The 21627-nt window shown below is 39.7% G+C and overlaps 1 protein-coding gene across 1 annotated transcript in view; it reads right to left on the bottom strand.

Moving 5' to 3' along the window:
- Positions 1-21417, bottom strand: part of SI (sucrase-isomaltase) — a 219470-nt gene extending 198053 nt beyond the window's left edge. Inside the window, exon 1 of the mRNA XM_044434407.1 lies at positions 21286-21417. Coding sequence (XP_044290342.1) covers positions 21286-21417 — 132 coding nt within the window. The remainder of the gene's footprint in view (positions 1-21285) is intronic.
- Positions 21418-21627: the final 210 nt, after the last annotated feature.

Here is a 21627-nt window from a genome sequence, read left to right as displayed (position 1 = left end):
ATATATTTACACAAAATTTCCAAATTCTCACTACCCATCCCTGAGCTGGACACAGGTTGACAATGGGCCTTTTCCAAAGTTTGTGATCAATGTCTGCACATCAAAATCAAATGCATACACAAATGTGCATAACACAGAAAAGTGCACACAGCAACTGCATCCATCCCAAAGAAGTGCATGCTGGGATGTTTTATTGGTGGCGATCACCTGTACAAATGTGTATAGTTTGAAAAAAAAGAGTGTACATTTTGAGAAGTGTACACACTCACACTCAAACACATGTACACATTTTTGCATGAAGTTCAGATGACAATTTAAGTTAGAGAGCAATCTAAAACAAGCAGTTCTATGGTGAAGAAACTGCCGGATCCAAAACAGAGCTCATGTTATGCCAACTGGGCCAAAGTTAGGGGAACAAATAGAAGGAAAGCATGTAATCTGGCAGCAGGGCTGATGTATTTTCCCTCCTGCCTCGAGGGTTTGTTGAAGAAAGGGAAAGGCTCTGGATCCAGTGAATCCGAAGCCTTCTTGGATCTACCCTCCCCACCACCATGACCCCAATTTCCTATTTCCTACATCACCATCAGAAAATCAAAGCACAACAATGAGACCACAGACATTTCTCTACCACTGTGTCAAAGGTTTGTAACATCAGACCTCGTTCACTGGAAGTTTAGAGGAACTACCACACCGACGGTAGGTTTTGGCAATGCCCTATCAGGTACCAGAGAACTGCATCCTCATAAGCTATTTGGTTGACAGTGAGGAGAGTGGGGGACATACAGTACGTGATCCCAAACACACATGCATTCAAAGCATTTAAATCTAAGTGGTAATTCTTTCACTATATTTGCATTTGCATGATTTGTATTTATATTTGAGATGCCCACTCTTTCTTGATGTATCTGTGTGCAAGGGGAAGGACGGGGAGGGGGAAGTGGGATGTAAAGTATTTCAATAAGAAGCACAGAGTTTTTTTAAATTTTGAAAAATGTATAAGATACATTAAAATCTCAATAATTGTGAGATTATTTTAAAAGAATAGTTAAATTTAAAATACTCAGATATAGTCACCTAGTATCATACTCCAATAGGAGACATCACAAAGAAACAATAAATGAAACATTTTGTTTTGTTCTGTTTTCCAAAAGGGGAGCCATCAATGGGGAACTGGTCCAGCCAAGACCATTTACAATCATCTTGAGGATATTTAGAATGCCACCCATGTCAAATATGAAATAAAGGTTTTTCCATACAGTGAGGATTAATAAAAAAACAAGGAAAGTTTACACTCTCCTTCTTTGTGGCCTCTTGCTTCTCTGAATAGGTCAGTGGGTTTTTGTGTCTGAGAAAGGAAAATGATAATTCTTCTCCCCAGACAGAGAACATAAGACAGTTCCTCTTACCCTGAATTTATAGGCTTCCCTTCTCCCCCATTGCAGAACCCGTCAGGTTGCACCTGGAGTTCTTCCCCAGTCCTGGGAACAAAGCCATTTGGGTGATGTGTACAGCTCTGTTCTCACTGCAAAGACATGCCTTTTCTATAGAATGATTGACAACTTATTAACAACTATGAGGTCTTGGCATGATTTCAAAAATGTATTTTGGTTTTTGGACACAAGCGAACTTCAGTATACTACCTGATGAGGAACCTCAATAACTTCCTCACCATTCTTCTGGTAAAGCCCGTATAATACAAATGTAACATTGCAAAAATGCACTTGCATCTTGTATTTACTTTTAGCATTTTCTCTGCAAAGAAATCTAGCATTCACAGGGCAAAATGACCTACATTCTTGAACACATCTGCTAAATATCACATTTATCAGTAAAGAAAGTAGGAGACAGGCAAGCAGAGAAATCAGCTACTGACAGAAGAGTCCTTAGGAGTTTTGCTCAATCTGGCAGCCTCTTATTCAACTCTCTTCCCCCTTCACAGTTTGATCCTGGCTTAACACTTGCCATGGCAATTCACAAACAGGAGGATTCCATTTGTCTAAGTAAATCTGAAGCCTAAGGCCCAGACTTGACATGATATAAAAAGACATACTTACTATCTTTCAGTTTGTATGCTTCATTTTTCTTGTTTTAATTTAGTAAAGCTATGGGAAAGTTTCCCAGAATCCAAGAAAGCGATAGGCAAGGAACAACGATGACTGCAATGATGATATATTATATTGTATTTATATCCCACTTTTTCCCCTCTTGTGAGGAACCTGAAGTGGCTTACATAGCTCCATTATGTCCTCACACCAACAACCTTGTGAAGTGGGTCAAGCAAAGGTGAGTGCCACATCCAAAGACCCTCAGAGAGCTTCATGGCCAAGTGGGGACTAGCCCCCAGTCCAACTCTCTAACCGTAGCACCAGACCAGCTCTCAGTCTGTAGGAAAGACTTAAGCGTGTTTTGTGGGGCAAATCCCATGAATACACATAAGGGATATACAGATCTGTGCATTCCTAGACTTTCAAATTTACAGATCTGTGCATGAAAAAATGCATACCTTTGAAAGTATGTGCCCAAATATGCTTGAATCACTGGGAAAGATTGCACGTACTTCAAAGATGTGTACAATTGATGCATACTTTTTGGAAAAATGCAATCTGAAATGCACATAGTTTTCCATGCACAAAGTTCACAATCTGAAACAGAGTTTCTTTCTAAGAGACATTTATTGTGTACTCATAGAATTATGCAGGTTCTTTATGCAGGTCCATCTTCCAGAACCTCTCCTAAGCTTTCCAGCCATTTGGTGGTCTCCCCCCCCCCCCATAAGGAAAGTTAGTGCTAGGAAGTCATGGTCATGCATTTTCCACCATTGCACTACACCAGGAAATTAACTTGTCCTTGTGTGGACAAGTTGGCAGAGACAGAATGGCCCTGGAGAAAAGGCACATGGAAAGGATGTTCTCTTCCTTTGATGAAGAATATGGAAAAAGAAGCCCTGGCAGTGATGGGCTGAACACCTCATATAGAGACTTCTACAAAATCTTGTTGGATGAACTTGGAAATGGAATTCGTATAACTTTGGCAAGCTTGAGTTTTCCTGATCCCCTATTCATTCATAACTCCTTGTGGTCCTGTTGTCATACGGTTTTGCAAAGCTGAAATACCTTTATAACATTACATTACATTTAAATAATACTCCGAGAGCATCTTGTCATACAATATGGACACATTAAAGTATTTACTGCTAAACATGTCGATATGTTTTGAATGTATTTTGGTACATCTTTTGATCGGATAACTTAATTAGAAAGTTCAGAATGACCTGAAATCTGACCAAGAAAAATGGTCAAGTGTCTATATTATCCAGGAGATGCAGCCATGGACTGTTCATACCCATGTTCACTACAAGCAAGTGCCTCATGCAACCCCGACTGTCCTCCTACGCTGAATCAGATTCAGAATAACGCCAACTTAGGGGCAATCCAAAAAGGCAAGACAGTTGGGTCAGTAACAGGTCAGTAACAGTTTGATGAAGTGCGTGGAGGGTTTTCAGAGAGAAGGTCTGGCTCAGACAAGGCCAGATTCTGGGGGATCAGTCAAGCAGAGACAAGCCCAGATCTCACAAGGCAAGGTCAGGAGGAGAAGAAACAAGGTGCCGGAGCTAGTAGGATGATGTTGTTCCAGTGTGGCCTGGGCTGAAACTGAGGGAGTATTATAGCCACAGCATCCTCAGCCTACCCAGGGCCTATCTGGTGTGTGTTACAAGCCCTCTTGTAATGTCCTTCTTGAGAGGAAGGCTTTGTTCCTGAGCAGGCCTTTCCACTTGAGAATTCACCCTTTGTACAGGAACTTCTCTTTTCAAAGGTATTCTACTGCTGGGCCTCTTCAAGTACTGACACTCTGGGCTTAATCATCCAGCCTCTGTCCTCTTCCCACAGCAGTGAACACAAAGTCATCTCACTGGAGAGCCCAGACACCTTCATTTATGCTAATATGGCCAGGTCCTTGGCATTTAATACCACTGGAATTCTTGCTCCTTTTCAGAGGAGGATTTCTCCAACATGACCATGACATTTGTGCACATGTACACACACACACACACACACACACACACACACACACAACACCATGGCTACATTAAAATGAAACCAAAAGGAATCAGAAGAGGACCTAACTTGAGCCAAATGATGTGATCCTATCTGTTCACTGTCACAGCTACTTTGGGGGCTTCCTGTCTATCACCTCTGTGTGATTTGAACTTTGATTTCCTTCCATGCTGGCTTCCCATCAGCTTCCTTTGTTTTCTGAAGCCTCTGCCTCACCTTGTTCCAGCCATGCCTTGTTCCAAGTTTGGCTCTGCTAAGTACCACTTTCTTGTCCCTGAATCAGCTCACTCCCTTAAAACTGGCTCGGGTTCATTCCTAACAACTGCTCTGTGTCACTGGGACCAACCAGTCAGTTTTGCTTTCTCCAGCTTAAAAACTTTAGAGCCCAAGCATTTTCTCTGAAGAATTTTGCAGCTTTCATTACATTCTGATTAAAAAGTCACAAAAATGAAATTCGATATTAGCCGAATTCAGTATGTACAGCTGATTCCAGCATTAAAGCTAGACTCATCCAAATACTGGGATAGCAGTTTCACGAGCGGGTTATTTTCCTCATTTCCTGTCCAGCAAACTCAAATGAAACTTTAGAAGTTTCCCTGTAGGAGGCAGTGAAGGGTTAACTGACTTACTGGGTAAATATTGGAAAGAGAACAGGTGCCAGCACTGTGAGAAGCTGGTGCCCAAGGTTGCGGGAGGCAAGGAATATCTCTTGATATGCATGAGGACAAGATGTCAAAAATTATGGCCCAAGGACACTGGAGATAGTCACAGGGAGGGGCAAACAGTTGGCACCTGGAGTAAAGGACTGGCCATCACCCCCTGGGTAGTTGCCCTGGGCTAGGGTGGAATAAAGCCTGGGGCATGGAAAGGCTCAGAGTTCCTCTTTGAGCAGAGGTTCTGCTTTTGCTGCCATTGCTCCATGCCAAAGAACACTGTGCTGCACTTTGTTGCTTGTGCCTGAACCCAACATAATATTTGAGTATATAGCTGAGGCTTGGCTGAGTTTTGTTATTTTCTGTGTCTGACTGGGCCAACAAGGTCTTGACTGGCTGTAAACTTGCTGTGGCTGCTTTCCAAACTCTCCTTCCTTTCCCTTCCCTCTTCTTCCCTTCCTTTTAGCTGTATTTTTACTGCCCTCCACCCATATATTTTATCCTTTTGATACAGCTATTTTCCCCCATAGCTTGGGTTCGTCATCTGCTGAATCTAGTGTCCAGTCCAGGGCTCTGGGACCAGGCAGGTTCTGGGTGGGACTTCAACCTTGGTGGCCAAGGGGGTGGGGAATCCTGGTTGGCTTTCCTGTACAGCTAGTAATGGCTACTAATCCTGATGGTGATATGATAACTTCCAAATCAAAGGCAGTGTGCCTGTGGACCCAGGGAGCTGGGCAATTTGGGTGGGAGGGTGCTTTTGCACTCACATCCTGATTGTGAGCCTCTGTAGGCAGCTGGTTGGCAACTGTGATAACAGAAACCTGGGCTAAATGGATGCTTGGACTGATCCAGCATGGCTTTTCTCATGTGACCCAAGATTTCCACACATTTTCTCACCCTAAAGAAGACTCTACCTTAGTAGAGGTGAAAGCTGAGATTCCGACCATTTTGCAAAAGTCACCAACTTCTGTTTTAGGGGCTATGTTTTATGTAACATGTCACGGCCATCATGGTACACATTTCCAGACCCTTGGAATGTTGTACTCAGGGCAGCTGGTTTGTTTTTTAATAGCATAGCATAAACAAACTAGGAGAAAACCACATCAACTGCAGCAAGAAGCTAAATATTTGACTTCAGGAGCATAAATATGAATTTGACTAATGATGGGGTTTACTGCAGGCAATTTGGAAAGAAAAAAAGAGAAATGTCAAATCAGGGACACAAGCATGCTCTGTAACATGAAATAATGGCTTGATTCTTGAAAAGAAAACATTTGGGAGATGGAGGGACATACAAACTGTAAAATCATTATGGATGTAGACTGGAAACTTGAGACAAAAAAGGGCACTTATCGTTTTTCTATCAAGATTACTTAAGTTGTCCTGGAATATATAGCTCTTGTAATGCAGATGCGAAGTGCCTCGTGAAATATAATAGATTTGAATTTGAATCAACTATAGCTCTGTTTCCAAAGACAGCTTTACTGTATAGATCTTTGAAAAACTTTTTTTACATCCTTGTTCCAACTCGCACCCCTTCACATGATGATCTTGGCTCTTTTAAAATTCCATCATAGTTTAGTTTTCTCTACTATAATATTAATACAAGAAAGCAGTATTCATCAGTAAGAAACAATATTGGCATATGCTTTCCTTATTGCCAATAGTTCTTACACAAATTCATCAACAGGATTTAAAGGAACATCAGTGAGCAAAAATATGTAATGTGTAGCCATATTCATACCAATCTGAATTTGTGATTTTGACAGCCATGGGAATATGACCTAAAGTTACATTCAGAGCAAATATGGGAGTGTTTCTCAGGTGTGGTATCTTAGCAGTTTAGAGAATCCAGAAGTATTTGCAATGATTTGCATGAGGGGAAATGGGCAGATGTTCAACTGCAGTGAAACATATGGCAGCACCAGGAACATCTAAATAGTTGACACAGTTGTGAGCTTTTAATATTGCTGTGACATTCCATCAGTAATACAATGCTGTAGAGGAAGTCCATTTTTCTCCAGCTTTCCTCATAGCCTTTTTCAAATGAGTCATGCATCTTGATGATGTATCTGCTGGTAAAGTCATCCACGACTCTCTTCTGTTTTACCCAGCCTATTCTGAATTGGCTTTGCAACCATGAGAAAGTGTTTGTTTGTTTGTTCATACTTTATCAACCATAGCAACAGCCACATGGCTCGCTGGATGGTTTACAGCAATTAAAGTACATTAAAACAAAACATAAAAGTCCATAAACATTTGAAACATATTCGATAAATAAAGCCATCAATTCCTTCAACCAAGCGTATTGACCTCATACGTTGCCCAGATTGGACACATTTTATATTTAAAATATAAACAAGATCACACATCCACAGAGTGCTTAGAATAATCCAGTTCAATGATGTATATGACTGATGTTGAGGCCTATTTTCATGTGGTGTTGCCATGTGCCATTCAGTCACCTCAGACTGTGGAGACTTTATGGATGAAAGCCCTCCAAAATGTCCTATGTGCCATGAGAAAGACGCTTCCCTCCTCGCCCTATGTTCCAAAACACAGACAGTCCTTTACAATACATATCGTTATTGGCTCATCACAACTAAGAAGAAGACCATGAAACTCTAAAAGCCCTCTAGCAAGCTGAGCAGTAAGTCCCATAAGTATGTAGTTTTGGAGGAGGAAGAGGAGGAGGATTATTTAGGCTGCCTTGAGTTCCTTGAAAGGAAAAAGGTGGAATATAAATATAATGAACATATAAGCAGTTGTCCTTTTTGCAGCTATGTGTTCTTTCTATAAACAAAAGTTTAAATGAAAGCCCCATTGCCTTAATAGGCTGCATCATGACAGTTGCTGTTGCTTTGATGAAAAGAAAAAAAAAGTATTTGCAAGTCAGTCTCCTATTCAATTTTCTTTTATGTACTGTAGGTGACTAGAGCAAAAACATGAAAAAGAGGCAATAGAACATTTTCTGAAATACTTCCTCTGTGATTCTCATGCATACTCTTCGGTACTTGTGACCCCCATCCAGCATACACACAGACTTTGCACTTACAAATCTGCTTTCTACAGTTTAATAATAATGAATCTCTCTGTGATCTACAGCAATAGAATTGTTGTAATCACTGCAACTCCAGATGCATAATTATGCTTATTATCTGTCTCTATTAAATTTTAATGCTAATAATTTATATTCCTGTTTTACTGCTGCCTCGGCATCCCTGGCAACACAGTGTGAGTAGCTAGACTATCCTTACAGGCCACCTAGCCATATCTGAAGGCAAGGATGAATGTCTGTCTCTGCTGAGACAAATACAGATGCCTATCTCTGTTAAAGTTTCATGCAGGACCACTTGCACCCAGATATCCTTTATGTGTACCTGTGGTCTGGATACTTCATCACTGGCTGTCATCAGCAAGTCAGCCCAGGAGGTCAGATCAGATGATCCCCAAGAAAGCAAACAAATGAACATTTGCAACGACACTTCTGCGACATTATGTCTGATTTGATGCCCCCAGAATGACAGCCACTGCTTCTGAGCAGTTTGTGTGGGTACAGTGGAGGGGAATGTTGGAGTAATGAGGTTGGCCCAATATGGGAAATGGGAAACTGCAGGCAGGGTCTTCAGTGAAGAGATGAATTTATCCTTCTCATGCAATTGAGTCTTTGCATCTGAAGAGACTTCCCTTCTCTGTAGCAGGACATCTAGAATGGCAGGCATTTAACCTCAATTTATAATGGCTCCATGTGTGGTACATTAGTGGCATCTCCTGTAAGAAATATAATTAATTGCCTTCAACGAAGATTTTACCTGCCTATCATCAAATATATGTGACAGTTCTGACAGAGCCTTCTGAAAGACTTTCCAATCATTGTAAGTATACATAGACAATTTTGTCATGTATTTCTCTAGTTTGATGTGCAACATATTAATTAAATATACTGTCTCTTTTTAAAGCCCCTGAAGAAGGTCCACTGGATACTTAAAGAATAAACTATGTTCTAGCATCTTGAGACTAGTTTTCTGTGTTTGGATCAGCTTTTGGTGCTTTCCAGTTTTTTTCCTATTTGGCGGATTACCTTGCCATCTCAGCTCATAAGACTTATACAGATCAAGGGAGTAGGAAAATATTGAGTTTAAATATTGAAGTAAATCCTGGAATTGCATTAATATTTGATAAAGAACAGTATAGATGAAACATTAAAGAATCAATAGCATATTCATCAACTGCTGTGAAATAAACTATAGCAAAGAATTGGAAAGTAAAACTTGATTATCAATTGAGTGATTAGTACAGAGAAGTTTGCAATATAGCTATTAATGATAAATTAACTTGTGTTAAAATGAAAAAGGCTATATAGATAAGAAGCATTTTGAAGATATTGGGGGACTGGTTATTGAGTATGGGCCAATAAAAGGGAAAGAATTTGAATCATCACAAGCCTCATTGCAATTTGGAAAGGGGGACAGAGTCTCTTGAAAGAGCAAATGATTTAGCATGAATCTGATGGTCATGGTGGTGGGATGCACAGTATTGTTTTATTATAAAATATTTATTTTTTCTATTTAGATGTATTGTGATTTCTTTTTGTTAAAATTAATAATTAACAATAAAAAGACACATCCATTAAAAAAACTTATATGGGTACAGGGGTGAGAAGTTAAATAAACACTGAACATACTTCAGTGATACTTCTGTGCTCCCTTGAGATCAGTGGTGGAAGCAAGAGCCATCACTTGTGTCATGAAAGAGGAGATTATTTCATTTAAAAAGCAGCACGGGAAACAAGTAGAAGTGCATTTTTTGTATTTGGCGAGATCAGTAAATCTTTCTTACATTCCATTCATCTGATCCATTTAGGAAACAAGACTCACTTCTCATTTTAGGTGACTTTTTCAATTTTAGCTTTGAAATTTTGCTAGCAGTGGGTTCTCCTGGGATTCATGCAGGATTGGATGTTTCCATTAAGTAACAGTGTCTTGTTACAGATCCTTTAATATTTAGAAAGCTCATTTATTTATTTTAAGCATTTGTGTGTTTTTCAGGTATGCAAACTGTAAAGCCATTTACAGAATTTTGAAATGATATAGCATCTCTAAAGATGAATAGAAAACATGGGCAGAAGATTGCAATAGAAGAGAATTTAAAATATACCCATAAGGTGAACTAAGCACCCTATGTTTGCTTGTTTGGCTAAAGTACTCACCTGTCACCAAAAAGATAATCGAGACATTCTAATTCTCTAGAAATGGGTGCAAGGACATACTGGTCATCATTTCTTTGCAAATCCCAAGGTGAAAATTCTATTTTGTGCTCATGCATTAACCAAAAAAAGCAACCACTCAAGGGTACACCTCTCCTAGAATATTGGCTTGCTCTTTACTTGGACCTGGTTGACACACCTGACATTTGTATGTCTTTGAACAGCAGTGATTATTCTAGTTGAATGGACCAATTAAGAGATCTGGCAGCTCTGTTTCATTGCTATTTGTTATGCATGTTTCATTTCGAGTTTTACAAACAGATACATTATAAGTAAAGGTCAATAATTATGTGATGGGACTCCAGTGGCTTAGCAACACCTTTTGCTAAATAATAGGGAATAAATATATATTTGTGAGCTGCCCCGAGGCTTCGGCGAATGGGGCGGCATAGAAATTTTCTAAATAAAATAAAATAAATAAATAAATAAATAAATAAATAAATGTTTACTCAATATAAAGATAAGTAATCAATAAATAGATACCAGAGTTAACAATAAGACATAGTGTGCATTTTTTCAAATCTATTTACACTTACTTATATATTTGATCCTGCCTTTTCTCAGTTATGCCACTCCTAAACACAGAAATGTAAAAAAATAATTCAATATCAAACTAACAAAACAACCATTTACTTGAGTTCTGGTGGCTGAATTTTCAGCTGGTAAAAATCACAATACATTATCATCCAAAAACATTTATCTTGACTGCACTGTTCATTTTATCAGTTGTATTGGTGTGTTTTATCTGCCCTTTTTATGGATTTCAATGTTATTTTATATTTGCATTTTAGTTGCATTATCAGGTAGAAAGGCAAGATGCAAATCTGACAGATAATAAAGAGAAAAAAATGATGATATGCAAGCTATACTTGCATATCAAATGACAAAAATTCCTGTTTCTCATCAGCAGTATTGCTTAAAGTTTGACAACAAAGAGTAGGCTCTGATTCATTGATTGATTGGAAAAGCTGTAGTCATATCAGTCCATACTATATACCTTTCAGTAGATAAAGCTAACCCTATGAAGGCACCGAAATAGATTTGCCCTGTAGCAGCTTCAGGGCAATTCACTGAAGCAGACAATTATACTCCAAAGATAGGCTGTAAAGGATAATAAATAAGGGGGAAGTATTCTATTCATTTTTAAGGTCCTTGCACACTTCAATGAAGAGGGACACCCAAATGCATATATCAAGGCATTATTCTAGCTTGGACAAATACCTGGGAATGATAATTTGGGGCAGAATTTCTGGAGCTGTTTGCTTATTTCTACCATTACCTTGGTGGGGTAAGATTCTACCTTTAACACAGATAGGTTACCCAATGATTGGAGATTCAATGAAAGTATTATATTGGTTCCTCTCTGCTATCTCTAGGGTTAGACAAGGAGGACTGGCCAATAATTAGCATGCAAGAATGCATCAAAGATCTATGAATTTTCAATGGAATAGGTGCTTAATAATGTCTGTATATGCAAAAGATCTGAGACAGCAGGTGTACACCAGTCTTTTTCAATATGGTAGCCTCCAAATGTTTGGACTACATCTCCAAATGTTTAGAATGTGGTACATCTATTGACCACGTTGACAGTGGTTAATAGGGGTTATAGCCCAGAGCATCTTGAGGACACCAGGTTTGAGAAGCCTGATGTGGACATTACATAAAGAAAGAATGAGGTATTCAGTGTTTGAGAGAAAAAGAAAGAATGGGAGAACACTTCTGTCAGAGTACATTCATTTGTAGCTGTCCTTGTTTGAAGTCATAATTCCATGTTTCTCTCCTCACAGTTGGTTCCTGAGAGATGGTTATGATGTTTCCAGCTAAGGAAAGTGATTACAAGTGAAAATTAAGCAACAGGAACAGATGAACTACCAAGCAACAGAGGGTCTGGTTTCATACAAGCATATCTCATGGCAGGAAACCTTGAAACTGCAGATATAAGGAATAACAGAATATTAAAAGGTGAAGAATATTGTAGACATCCTTGGGAGAGGGTGAGCATGTATTGTTAAGCACCACATGGTCAATTGTCCGGCAGATGTTAAAAATCATCCAAATGAGGGAATCTGACTTCGTAAGCAGAACAAAACATTGTTGCAAGTATGCCTATAGGTATACTAATGCTATGTTGATATGCTATTCTCTGCTGCAAACACAGGAAGAGTGGCACAGCTTCACTTCTATGGTGGTTGTCTTCACCCTAATCTCCTCCTCATCATGTTACCTTTCCTCCTTGCAATAAACCTATAAGACACAGTAGACTGAAAGTGACTCATCAAAGGTCATTCAGCTGAATTCAGCATTGGCAGCCGGTCCTATACAACAGCCCCTATAAACAGGGGCTCCCTAACCACTGCCATCACCATTTTTCTTTTCTTTTTTCCCAGCGCTGTGGGCAGCCTCAGTCCAATCCATGTCCCCAGGCACTGAAACCAGCATGGTATACTGAACAGCTATGCTGGGCTGGGTCATTGGGAAAGCCAAGTTGTACTGGTATTTTGCTGCTGCGGTGGCTTTCCTCCTCCTCCTCCTCCTCCTCCTCCTCCTCCTCCTCCTCCTCCTCCTCCTCCTCCTCCATCAGCTTCCACAATAGTCTATCTTAATGGTGTATTGATACCATTATCAATCCCGTAGAAAAGGAGGGTTGTGGCTTGCTTTTGCCTCATAATCTCCAAAGTAAAGAGAAGCAGCTGAAGAAAAGAGGAGGTATACACATTAGAATTACAATTTAGTTCAGTTTTGACAAGAATATAATGAGATTTACAAATATTCTGGACAAAAGGAAATTTAGATTTTGAAAGTTCTGATGTGACAGAAACCAAAACCATCCAGACCAAGGGCTTCAGTGCTCATGAAGATTTGAATCAATATGTACTGAGTCAGGTTAGTGGTAATCTAGGGTTGCTACCTTGTTTTCTGACAGGTTATGCTGGGTCAGGCCAATGGTTCATCTAGTCCAGCTTCATACACACAATGGCAGGCCAGTTGCCCACAGGATCCCTCGGGCAGGAACAAGACCTCCTCCTGCCCCAGCTCCTCAGCAAGTGGTGTAGGGAGGCATGCTACTTCCAATAAAGGAGAGAGCCCACAGCAAGAAAGGCTAGTAGCTGTTGATAGAAAGGCTAGGAGGCCATTGATAGCCTCCTGCTCCATGAATCTGTCCAATCTCCTTCTAAAGCCATCCAAATGGGTGGCCATCACCCCTTCCTGTTGGAGTAGTTTAACTATACATTGTGTGAAGTACTTCCTCTCATCTGTCCTAAACAACCTCCCACCAATCAGTTTTATCTTTAAGAGCTACATGGTAAAGAGCTGCATTGTGGTCCTCTCCATACTGGAAATTCATTTTGGCTGTAAATGCATAAAATTTTCTTTCAAGTTGTTTTTTTTATGAGAAATTACAAATATTTGAAAAGTATAGTAATGCCAAGTTAGGTTCCAATTGAAAATTATTTACTATGGAGTAAGCCCAATTGAAGACACTGACTTACTATTAAGTAAATATTTGTAGACTCACATTGAACCCCTATATTTTTATCTATTTGTTATCTGAAGCTGAAATGATGATAAGTATCATATTTTATCATCATCACTACAGGTTATGTGTAATAGAAATCTACAGTTACTAACATTCCTTTGAAACAAAGTTCCTTTATCATATTTTAGCTTATTTAGTCAGAGGCAATCTGATAAATGCAATCCCCATTTTCAGCTTATTGATCTGAAGGCTGGAGAGTATTTTAGAGTGTTTTATTAATAGTTGTTATTAACCATTATTGGTACCATGTTCTTGCTCACACAAGATTGAACAGTAGATTGTAGTCTTAGCACTTCAACAGTCAGAATATGTCAAAGATGGGCATCATTCGTAACTGTACTAAGCATTTTGTCTCCCTGAGGGTTTCAGCCAAGATGAGCAGCTGCTATGTCTATTTTTTGCAAATATCAAACTAAGACATCAAATTTATATTCTATTTTAATCCACATTCTTGTTGGCTTCCTTTTAGATAAACATCATCAACCCAGTCTGTATATCTTTCAAGCACTTCAGGGAAATACTGATTGGGACTACTGTATCAAAACTGAGAAAAAACATTTTCAGGAGCATTCCTGTTTTCAGTCCAGAAGGCATATATCCTGGCTCATGATACAGGATTAAAATAAAATTAAAAAAATCTTCCTAAACAGGAATCCACAATATCCACCTAAAAGATTATTCTTTCAGTTACCTGATCATTTCTCCCATGGTTCAGAATAGGATAAGCTTCACACTTCCTGGTTCTGAACATGGTGTGATCATGTCTGTAACAACTTTAGTCAAAATGAGGTTTGTTGTTAGGGTTTTAGTTTGTATTAAACATTTTGGGGGCAAGTCAATGGGATTTTTATATCTCCAGCAATTATCCTATGTCTCACTGATACCCTTGTGCCATCCACTGTGTGTAATGGTGATTTAGTGCTTTCAGTGCCAAAATGAGTAGGAATGCTTGTCTCTGGAAAGAGCCAACTTGATGGAGTTTGCATAAGGGAAGCTCCATTGTCCCGTTTCATTTCAGAAATCAGCTTTTCATGGGTAACATTTCACAAGCAGTGGGTCCCAATTTTGTAATGAAATTAGCAGGACCCACCACTTCTGGAAGGAGATGGTAGAATAAGGAAGGTATCAGAGGGGATTTAAGCTTCTTATTGGAGACTTCTGTTAGATTTCACCTTCTTAGAACCTGGTGTGTGTGTGTGTGTGTAGATAAAACAGCCTACATTCTTCTTCTGGTGATCCTGTCTTTTGTTTCACCTAAAAGAAGCCCTTCAGGAATAAAAGGTAATTTCATTGAGTCAAGATAAGAATAGCATTTCATGCTGAAGCCAGAGAAAAAACTAGTGCAGACTCTGAACCTTATAATGCTTCACCCTTTGTTGATGCTTCTCTTGGTCAAACAACAGAGAATGGAGTAAACATCCTAAGATGATAAGATCTCTCTCTATGGCAGGGGTCTCAAACTCATGGCCCGCGGGCCAATTGTTGGGACGGGTGGGACATAGGGAAGGGACCCTGCAGCCTTCAAAATGCCAGCAGCGCCCGGGCCAGCCTCTGGATGAGCGGTCCACCACCACCGCAGTGGTGCAATACTTGATGCGGCCCAGCCTGACCCAGACTCTACTTCCAGCAGCCCCCAGGTAAGTTGAGTTTGAGACTCCTGCTCTATGGATTCTTCAGAGGTTGGACAACCACCTGTAGGGGTCCTGTGCCTCTGAATTTCCTGCACTGAGCAGGTGGTCAGCTTAGGAAAGTATGTAGTTTAATTTAGGAATGCATATTGTTCAAGCATTCTCAAGGTAGACTGAGAAGGCTTATATAGCCAGAGCCTGCTAAGCTCCACCCAAGGCTCAGCCATGGGAAATTATAATCTCCAGCCACGGCCCAACTGATAAGGAGTTACTTTTTCCTCAAGAGGCCTCCTTAATAAAAGGGACAGTTTCCCTTCTCATAGAAGCCCTTCTTACCCACTGCTTGAAATGAGGGTGCTTCTGGGGGCCTGAAGTCCTCTGCCCTGGCAGAGATGGACCTACAGTATCTCTTCCAAGGTCCAGGCATCTCCTACTGTCCTGGTACAATGGCATCCATCTATTCATCTATGGGGACTCTGAACAAGTCTCCCCAGATGAGTCTTTCACAAGAAGCATGACAGGTTTTGGGGCAGAGGGGCAAATGTCAGTATTCAGTTCTACCTAGTCTTGTACAGCAGCTGGCTACAAGGATTCCTTGCCGGAATCTTGCAGATATTCTGAATCTTCTGTTTGGGCAGATATGTTGGTATATGTATTTGGAACTAAAATTAAAGCAAAATATTAGATTAAAAATACACAAGAGGACTACAGAAACTTGTGTACGAGCTTGTACTTATGTGCTTGTGTCCATGTTATCTCTCTCTCTATATATATACACACACACACACGTGTATATATGTATGTATATGTATATATGACTTGCACAGACCAAAATATACCAAAGGATTATCCCACCTCATGACTCAAGGGAAGATTGTTTGCCTTTCATTATATTATATGTATATTTCACCTCATAACATAAGTTGTCTGGGTGGCATACAATAAATAAGTTTAAAGAAAGATTAAAACATAACAATGATATCACAGGAACAGCACTAAAATCCAGAAGCAGCAGAGAAAGTAAAACATCTCTAAGGGATCAACAGATTGCATAAGAAAATTCTTAATTACACAATTATGATTAAAATTTCAGAGACATTATTATTTCATAAAGATGTTGTAGATATTTGTGTGTTCTGTTCCCTCAGAGGATAAATGCCAAAGAAGCCCAGAAATCACCTGTTGAAAGCTCACCTTAGCAACCCAAAGTCACAAGCTGAATTCAGGGTAACCAAAACCTCACAAACAACACTTTCAACTGAAGGACACAAGGGGTCTAGTCTTGGCACGCTAGCCTAATCAAGCACAGCAAGAACAAGAGGGGAAAATATGCATTTAATTATTGAGAATAGTTCAAGCACAAGAAAAGGGCGATTAACTCAGAGGATTGGTGCTGTCCCCTTTTATACCTTTCTTGACCAGGTAGTAGAGGTTCATTGGTTTAGAATTCCTGCCACATATTCTGAGTAGTTCATTTGAATTCTGGTGACTCTTGCTCTTACTTGGGAGGCTGAGCTACATGGGAGGCTGGGATCTGGTGCACCAGCAAGGGATTTCTCACTCCTTGCCTATGTGACTTGGCTCTGGTTCCACTGATCTCACTGGTATGAGGTCATCATTCATTTGTTCTAGCAATCTGGCATGCCCAAGCAATTCCTTCAGGACTGCGTACATATCACTGTGAAGTTCACACACACACCAAACCCACCTACGATACTGTCCCTGCAAAAAGGGATAGTTTGTCAAGGTATGCTACCCCATATCACGTGCAATGCTTACAGGCTGCATGAGGCCTGGGAAACTGTCAGCTTGGTAGGTCTCCATTACAGAAATCCAAACTAAATGTTGTCTTAAATGCATAGCCATGCCAGTGCTTGCTTTCTACCCCAAAACTACTGTGAGAAATCTGATCTGCTTCGGGATTCATGTGTGTGTGCGTGTGTGTGTGCAGGTATAGAGGGGGGAGACTCTGCTCAAGATCACATTCACACACACCCCAGCTACAACTTGCATTTTCCAAAATTCCCACTGAAATACTCATTGGATTGATATGTGTGAAGGATCAGGGGCAGTTTAAGGCATTTTACAGGCTGAGGTGAAGAGATGGCACCTCTTCCCATTCCATTCAAAAAATTCAACTAGTATAAAGATTTGGTTTCAAAATGATGGGACAGCATCTTTCCCTGCACCAGAAGGCAGCCAGCTAATTTAGAAGGCCCAACACAGACTGCATAGCACAGTTGTCTCTTCATTCTCTGAAGATTAAACATTTTAGATGCTTACATTTAAGCCATACATTGCAGATCCCCTGGTTATGTAAATACCTCTGTGGATATCCCAACCATGTAAAGCAGTATTCACCTTTTCTGTAACCAAGGACAACTTGATTTTATATTACTTTTAGAAAAAGAGTTTAAACAAGTTTCTTTGTTACTGCTGCCACATTTGCAATGGTGGTATTTTCAACCCCAGTATGTTGATATAGCCCTCGCCTTTCTAACAGAAATATTTCTTTCCCATTCCATGCATGCAGTGATTTCAACTCTGACAACTGGCCTTAAAAGTGGACCATGATGATTTCAGACAATTACATTATTGATCAAAGATCAAGAGCAAACCAAGGATTGGATGGTATCCCATAATCTATGTGATTCATTGCACAGTATATTGTGAAGTAATGAATGTATATAGAAGTTCTTAATCACCCACAGACTTTGCCTTCATCGAAAGGATGTTTTATTATCACAAGAAAATAACCTGAGAACAAGAAAAATGTTTTAGAGCAAAAATCCTTCTACATATTTTTGAAACAGTTGACCTCTTTGTCAATGACCACCTTGATGTAAATGCTTTCTCTTTTCCTGGTAATACCTTTTCAGCACCAGCATTTAACCAATCATATATACTTACATACAAACACTTTTCAGAAACACAAAGCCCTTTTCATTCAGTATCTTGAAGTAAAATGATACTAAGCAAAAGTTCTCAAACTCTCCAGGACCTTGCTTGTGAGAGCTGAATCTGACGGAAGTGAAGCTTGGCACAATTGATTGACAATTCCTGGTATCCTTTTGTATTTATATCCTTGAAAATTGCTAAGTACTTCACCTCAGCTATTTCCTGAAGGTTCCATAATTCAGGTTTTTTCAGTTTATCTAAACACCTTGATGCTGGTGGGAGGATCACTCAGGCTTCCGAAATGCTGGAAGAATTTTCTAATGCAGAGATTTAAGACTAGTTTACAAAAATGGTGCCCATGAGACCAACTAGGCACCCTGCCTTTCCTGTCTGTAATTTTATTTCTTAAGATTATTTTTAAATAGCCTTTTGAAGTATTCTGCAAAAAAGGTGCTGACCTTTATTTGGGTCCACCTCACCTGCCTTGTGCTTTGGGTTTTGGTCTTGTTACTTTTCTATTAGTCTCACCAGTTTGTCTGTTATAATAGCTCAGGTACACAATGGAAGCTGTTTTATAAAAAGCAAGCCCCTCCATCGCAGCCATTTTGTGAGAGTGCCCATATTTTATAGAATCATAGAATAGTAGAGTTGGAAGGGGTCATGAAGGCCATTGAGTCCAACCCCCTGCTGTTGCAGGACACCAACTTACACCATCCCACTCAGATTTTATTATTTATTAATTAATTAAAAGCTCTCGTATACCATTCATTCAATGATGGGTGTCTGAATGGTGCACAGCAAGAATAAAGACCATACAAAAAGCAGGACAAAGTATAAATGAATCTGGTGTCAATAATAGCCCTCAAAATTCAATATAGCACAACAATTAATGTATAAATAATAATAATAATAATAAACATCACTAAAATAATAGTTAATCCACAGTAGAAACAATGACAATTAAAATAAAAAACAGTTGAAAATCAGATAATGTTATTTAACTATTAAAATACTGGGAAAATAAAAATGTTTTTGTTCTGGTGCTGAAATGCATAAAGGGTCAGCACCAACTGTACCTGTCTGGGGAGCAGATTCCACAGTCAAGGTGCCCTTCTTGGTTGGCCACCTTCCTTACTTCTTTTCAAGGTGGCTCCTGGGAAAGGATTTCCATAGATGATCTTAAGGTCCTGGTAGGTGCATATGCCAGGAGACATTCCTTTAGATATCAAGTCTTAAGCCATATCAATGGCCACCAGATAAGTTAGTCAGGGGTACAAGAGCATCCTTGCTTCAGGAGATTTTAGCAATAGCTCCTCACCAAAATTGATTTGATTCATTTTCAGTACAGTTATACACATGCCTATTCAGAAATAAGACTGACTGACTTTGACAGGGCTTATTCTCTGGTAAGTGGATGTAGACTAGCAAGCTCAATATAGCTATACACCGAGTAGAGTGATACCAATAATTTTACCTGCAATTTTTATTTTATTTCATTTTTCGAACTGAGTCACAGGAGGCTGTTGAGATCTCTTCTCATCCTTCCTTGAGGGGGGTAAATAACTAGCCTGCCACCTCTTGGTGCATCAGTGCCAAGGATGCAGGGCTGTGTTGAAAATGTGTGCATTCTTTGCCACAATTGCTGGCATGAGATGAATGCTAAGATGCATTTTGGCAGCTCGGGAATGGGTTTTTCTTCAACATCATTCTAGCTACATCATTCTAAAAACCACTACAACAAAAGTATATTTATCTACTTAAAGAGTAGCCAAGTAGCAAAAAAATGGAAAAACTAGTCCTTGTAGCCTGTAAGACAAGCAGGGGAGATGGGAGAAACAAAAGCTAATTTGCTTGCAAGCGAGCCTGAGATATTTGGCTGCCTGAGATGAAGAAATACCACCTCCCCCATAGCCAAGATGCTACTGAGGTGCTGCATGAAGGAGTATTTCCTTTTATTTGGCATCAATCTTCCACCCAGTCAGCTTCATTTAGCATGCTGAGCCAGCTGCCGATTCTGCAACCGTAGGGCCAGCCCTGTTGGCAAGCTCTGGAGTTTGAGAACTTCAAAATGGCAACAAGTTCATCAGGCAGCCCAGGACCAGCAGGGAAAACAGCCTGGGCAAAGGGGTTGTGGAAGGGGCAAAACACCAGAAGAGAAAATGAGCAGAAAAGAGAGTGGGCTATAATGAGGAGCTGAAGGAGTGAGAAAAAGCTGCAGCTCAGATCAATTTCAGATGAGATGCTAAGTGTGGACAGAGGAGCAGGGGTGAATAAACACTGCAGATTTTATTTGATTTTGCAACAGTAATATTAAAACACATTTACTGTATAAAGACCTTTACGTAAAAATGTGTTAGTCAGAAAACACACACACAACACAACCATTTCCTTTCAATTTACAATAACACAATTAAATGTAGAAAATATGCTTTTAATGAATGAGCCTGAAGAATACTCAACAAATCAGAAAATTTGCATGGATTCATTAACTCCAGCTGCAGAGGGTTCGCTAATGAAAAGTGTTTAACTCTAGAGCAGTCTAACACAATTAATTATATTCATTAAATGTGTAGCATGTATAGCATTAATTCAGAAATGCATCATGATGAGGGTGAATGTGCTATTAGACAACTAGAAGTTAATTCTGAGATCCCTGTTAACCTTGTTTTAATTGTCTCATTTTTGAAAGAAACAGATTGTACATCAAAAAGTTCTGAGGTCTCACATGAGAATGTTCAACTTCCAGAAAGAAAGGATGGATCTAATCTGAAGTAAAAGAGTACTTGACTTGTACTCTCCATGTTAAGCCTAGGTCTCTCACCAAGAAGATATCCTGTGGTCTTAACTTTTGCCAGGAGAAACAAAGGATAAACTGCAGATCTAGAAACATAGAATAGCAGAATAGGAAGGGACAAGAAGATCATCATGTCCAGCCGCTGCTCAGTGAAGGACTCTAAGTTAAACCATCCCTTTCAGATGGCTGTTCAGTTGCATTTTGAATACCTCTAATGTGGGAGAGCCCACAACCTCAGTAGGTAATTGGTCCCATTGTCAGACTGCTCTAATAGTCAGGAAATGTTTTCTCATATCTAGCTGGAATCTGGCTTCTTGTAACTTGAGCCCATTATCCCATTGCACTCTGGGATGATCAAAAAGAGATTCTGTCCTTCTTTGTGACAGCTTTTCAAGTACTTGCAGAGTGCTATTAAAACTCTCCTCAGTCCTTTCTTCTTGAGTCTAAACTTGCCCGGTTCTTTCCATCTCCTCTCTCAGGACTTGATGCAGCCACATCATCTTGTTGACTCATGTTCACTTTGTGATCTTCAACAATTCCAAGATCCTTTTCATGTGCAGTACTGTTAAGACAAGTATTCCCCATCTTGTAACTATGTGTTTGGTTTCTTTTTCTCAGGTGCAGAATTTGGCATTTGTCCACACTGAATTTCTTTCTGTTGTTTTCAGCCCAGCACTCCAACCTATCACACTCCATCATCCTGAATCATCTTTCTGTCTTCCAGGGTATTAGTATCCCATCCAATTTGTTGCCATCTGCAGATTTGATAATCATTTCCTGCACTTCCTCATCCAA

This window comes from Varanus komodoensis, unplaced genomic scaffold (assembly GCF_004798865.1).
Source record: "Varanus komodoensis strain SLA01 unplaced genomic scaffold, ASM479886v1 scaffold28, whole genome shotgun sequence".
Taxonomy (NCBI): Eukaryota; Metazoa; Chordata; class Lepidosauria; order Squamata; family Varanidae; genus Varanus; species Varanus komodoensis.
This window is presented reverse-complemented; position numbering and strand designations above follow the sequence as displayed.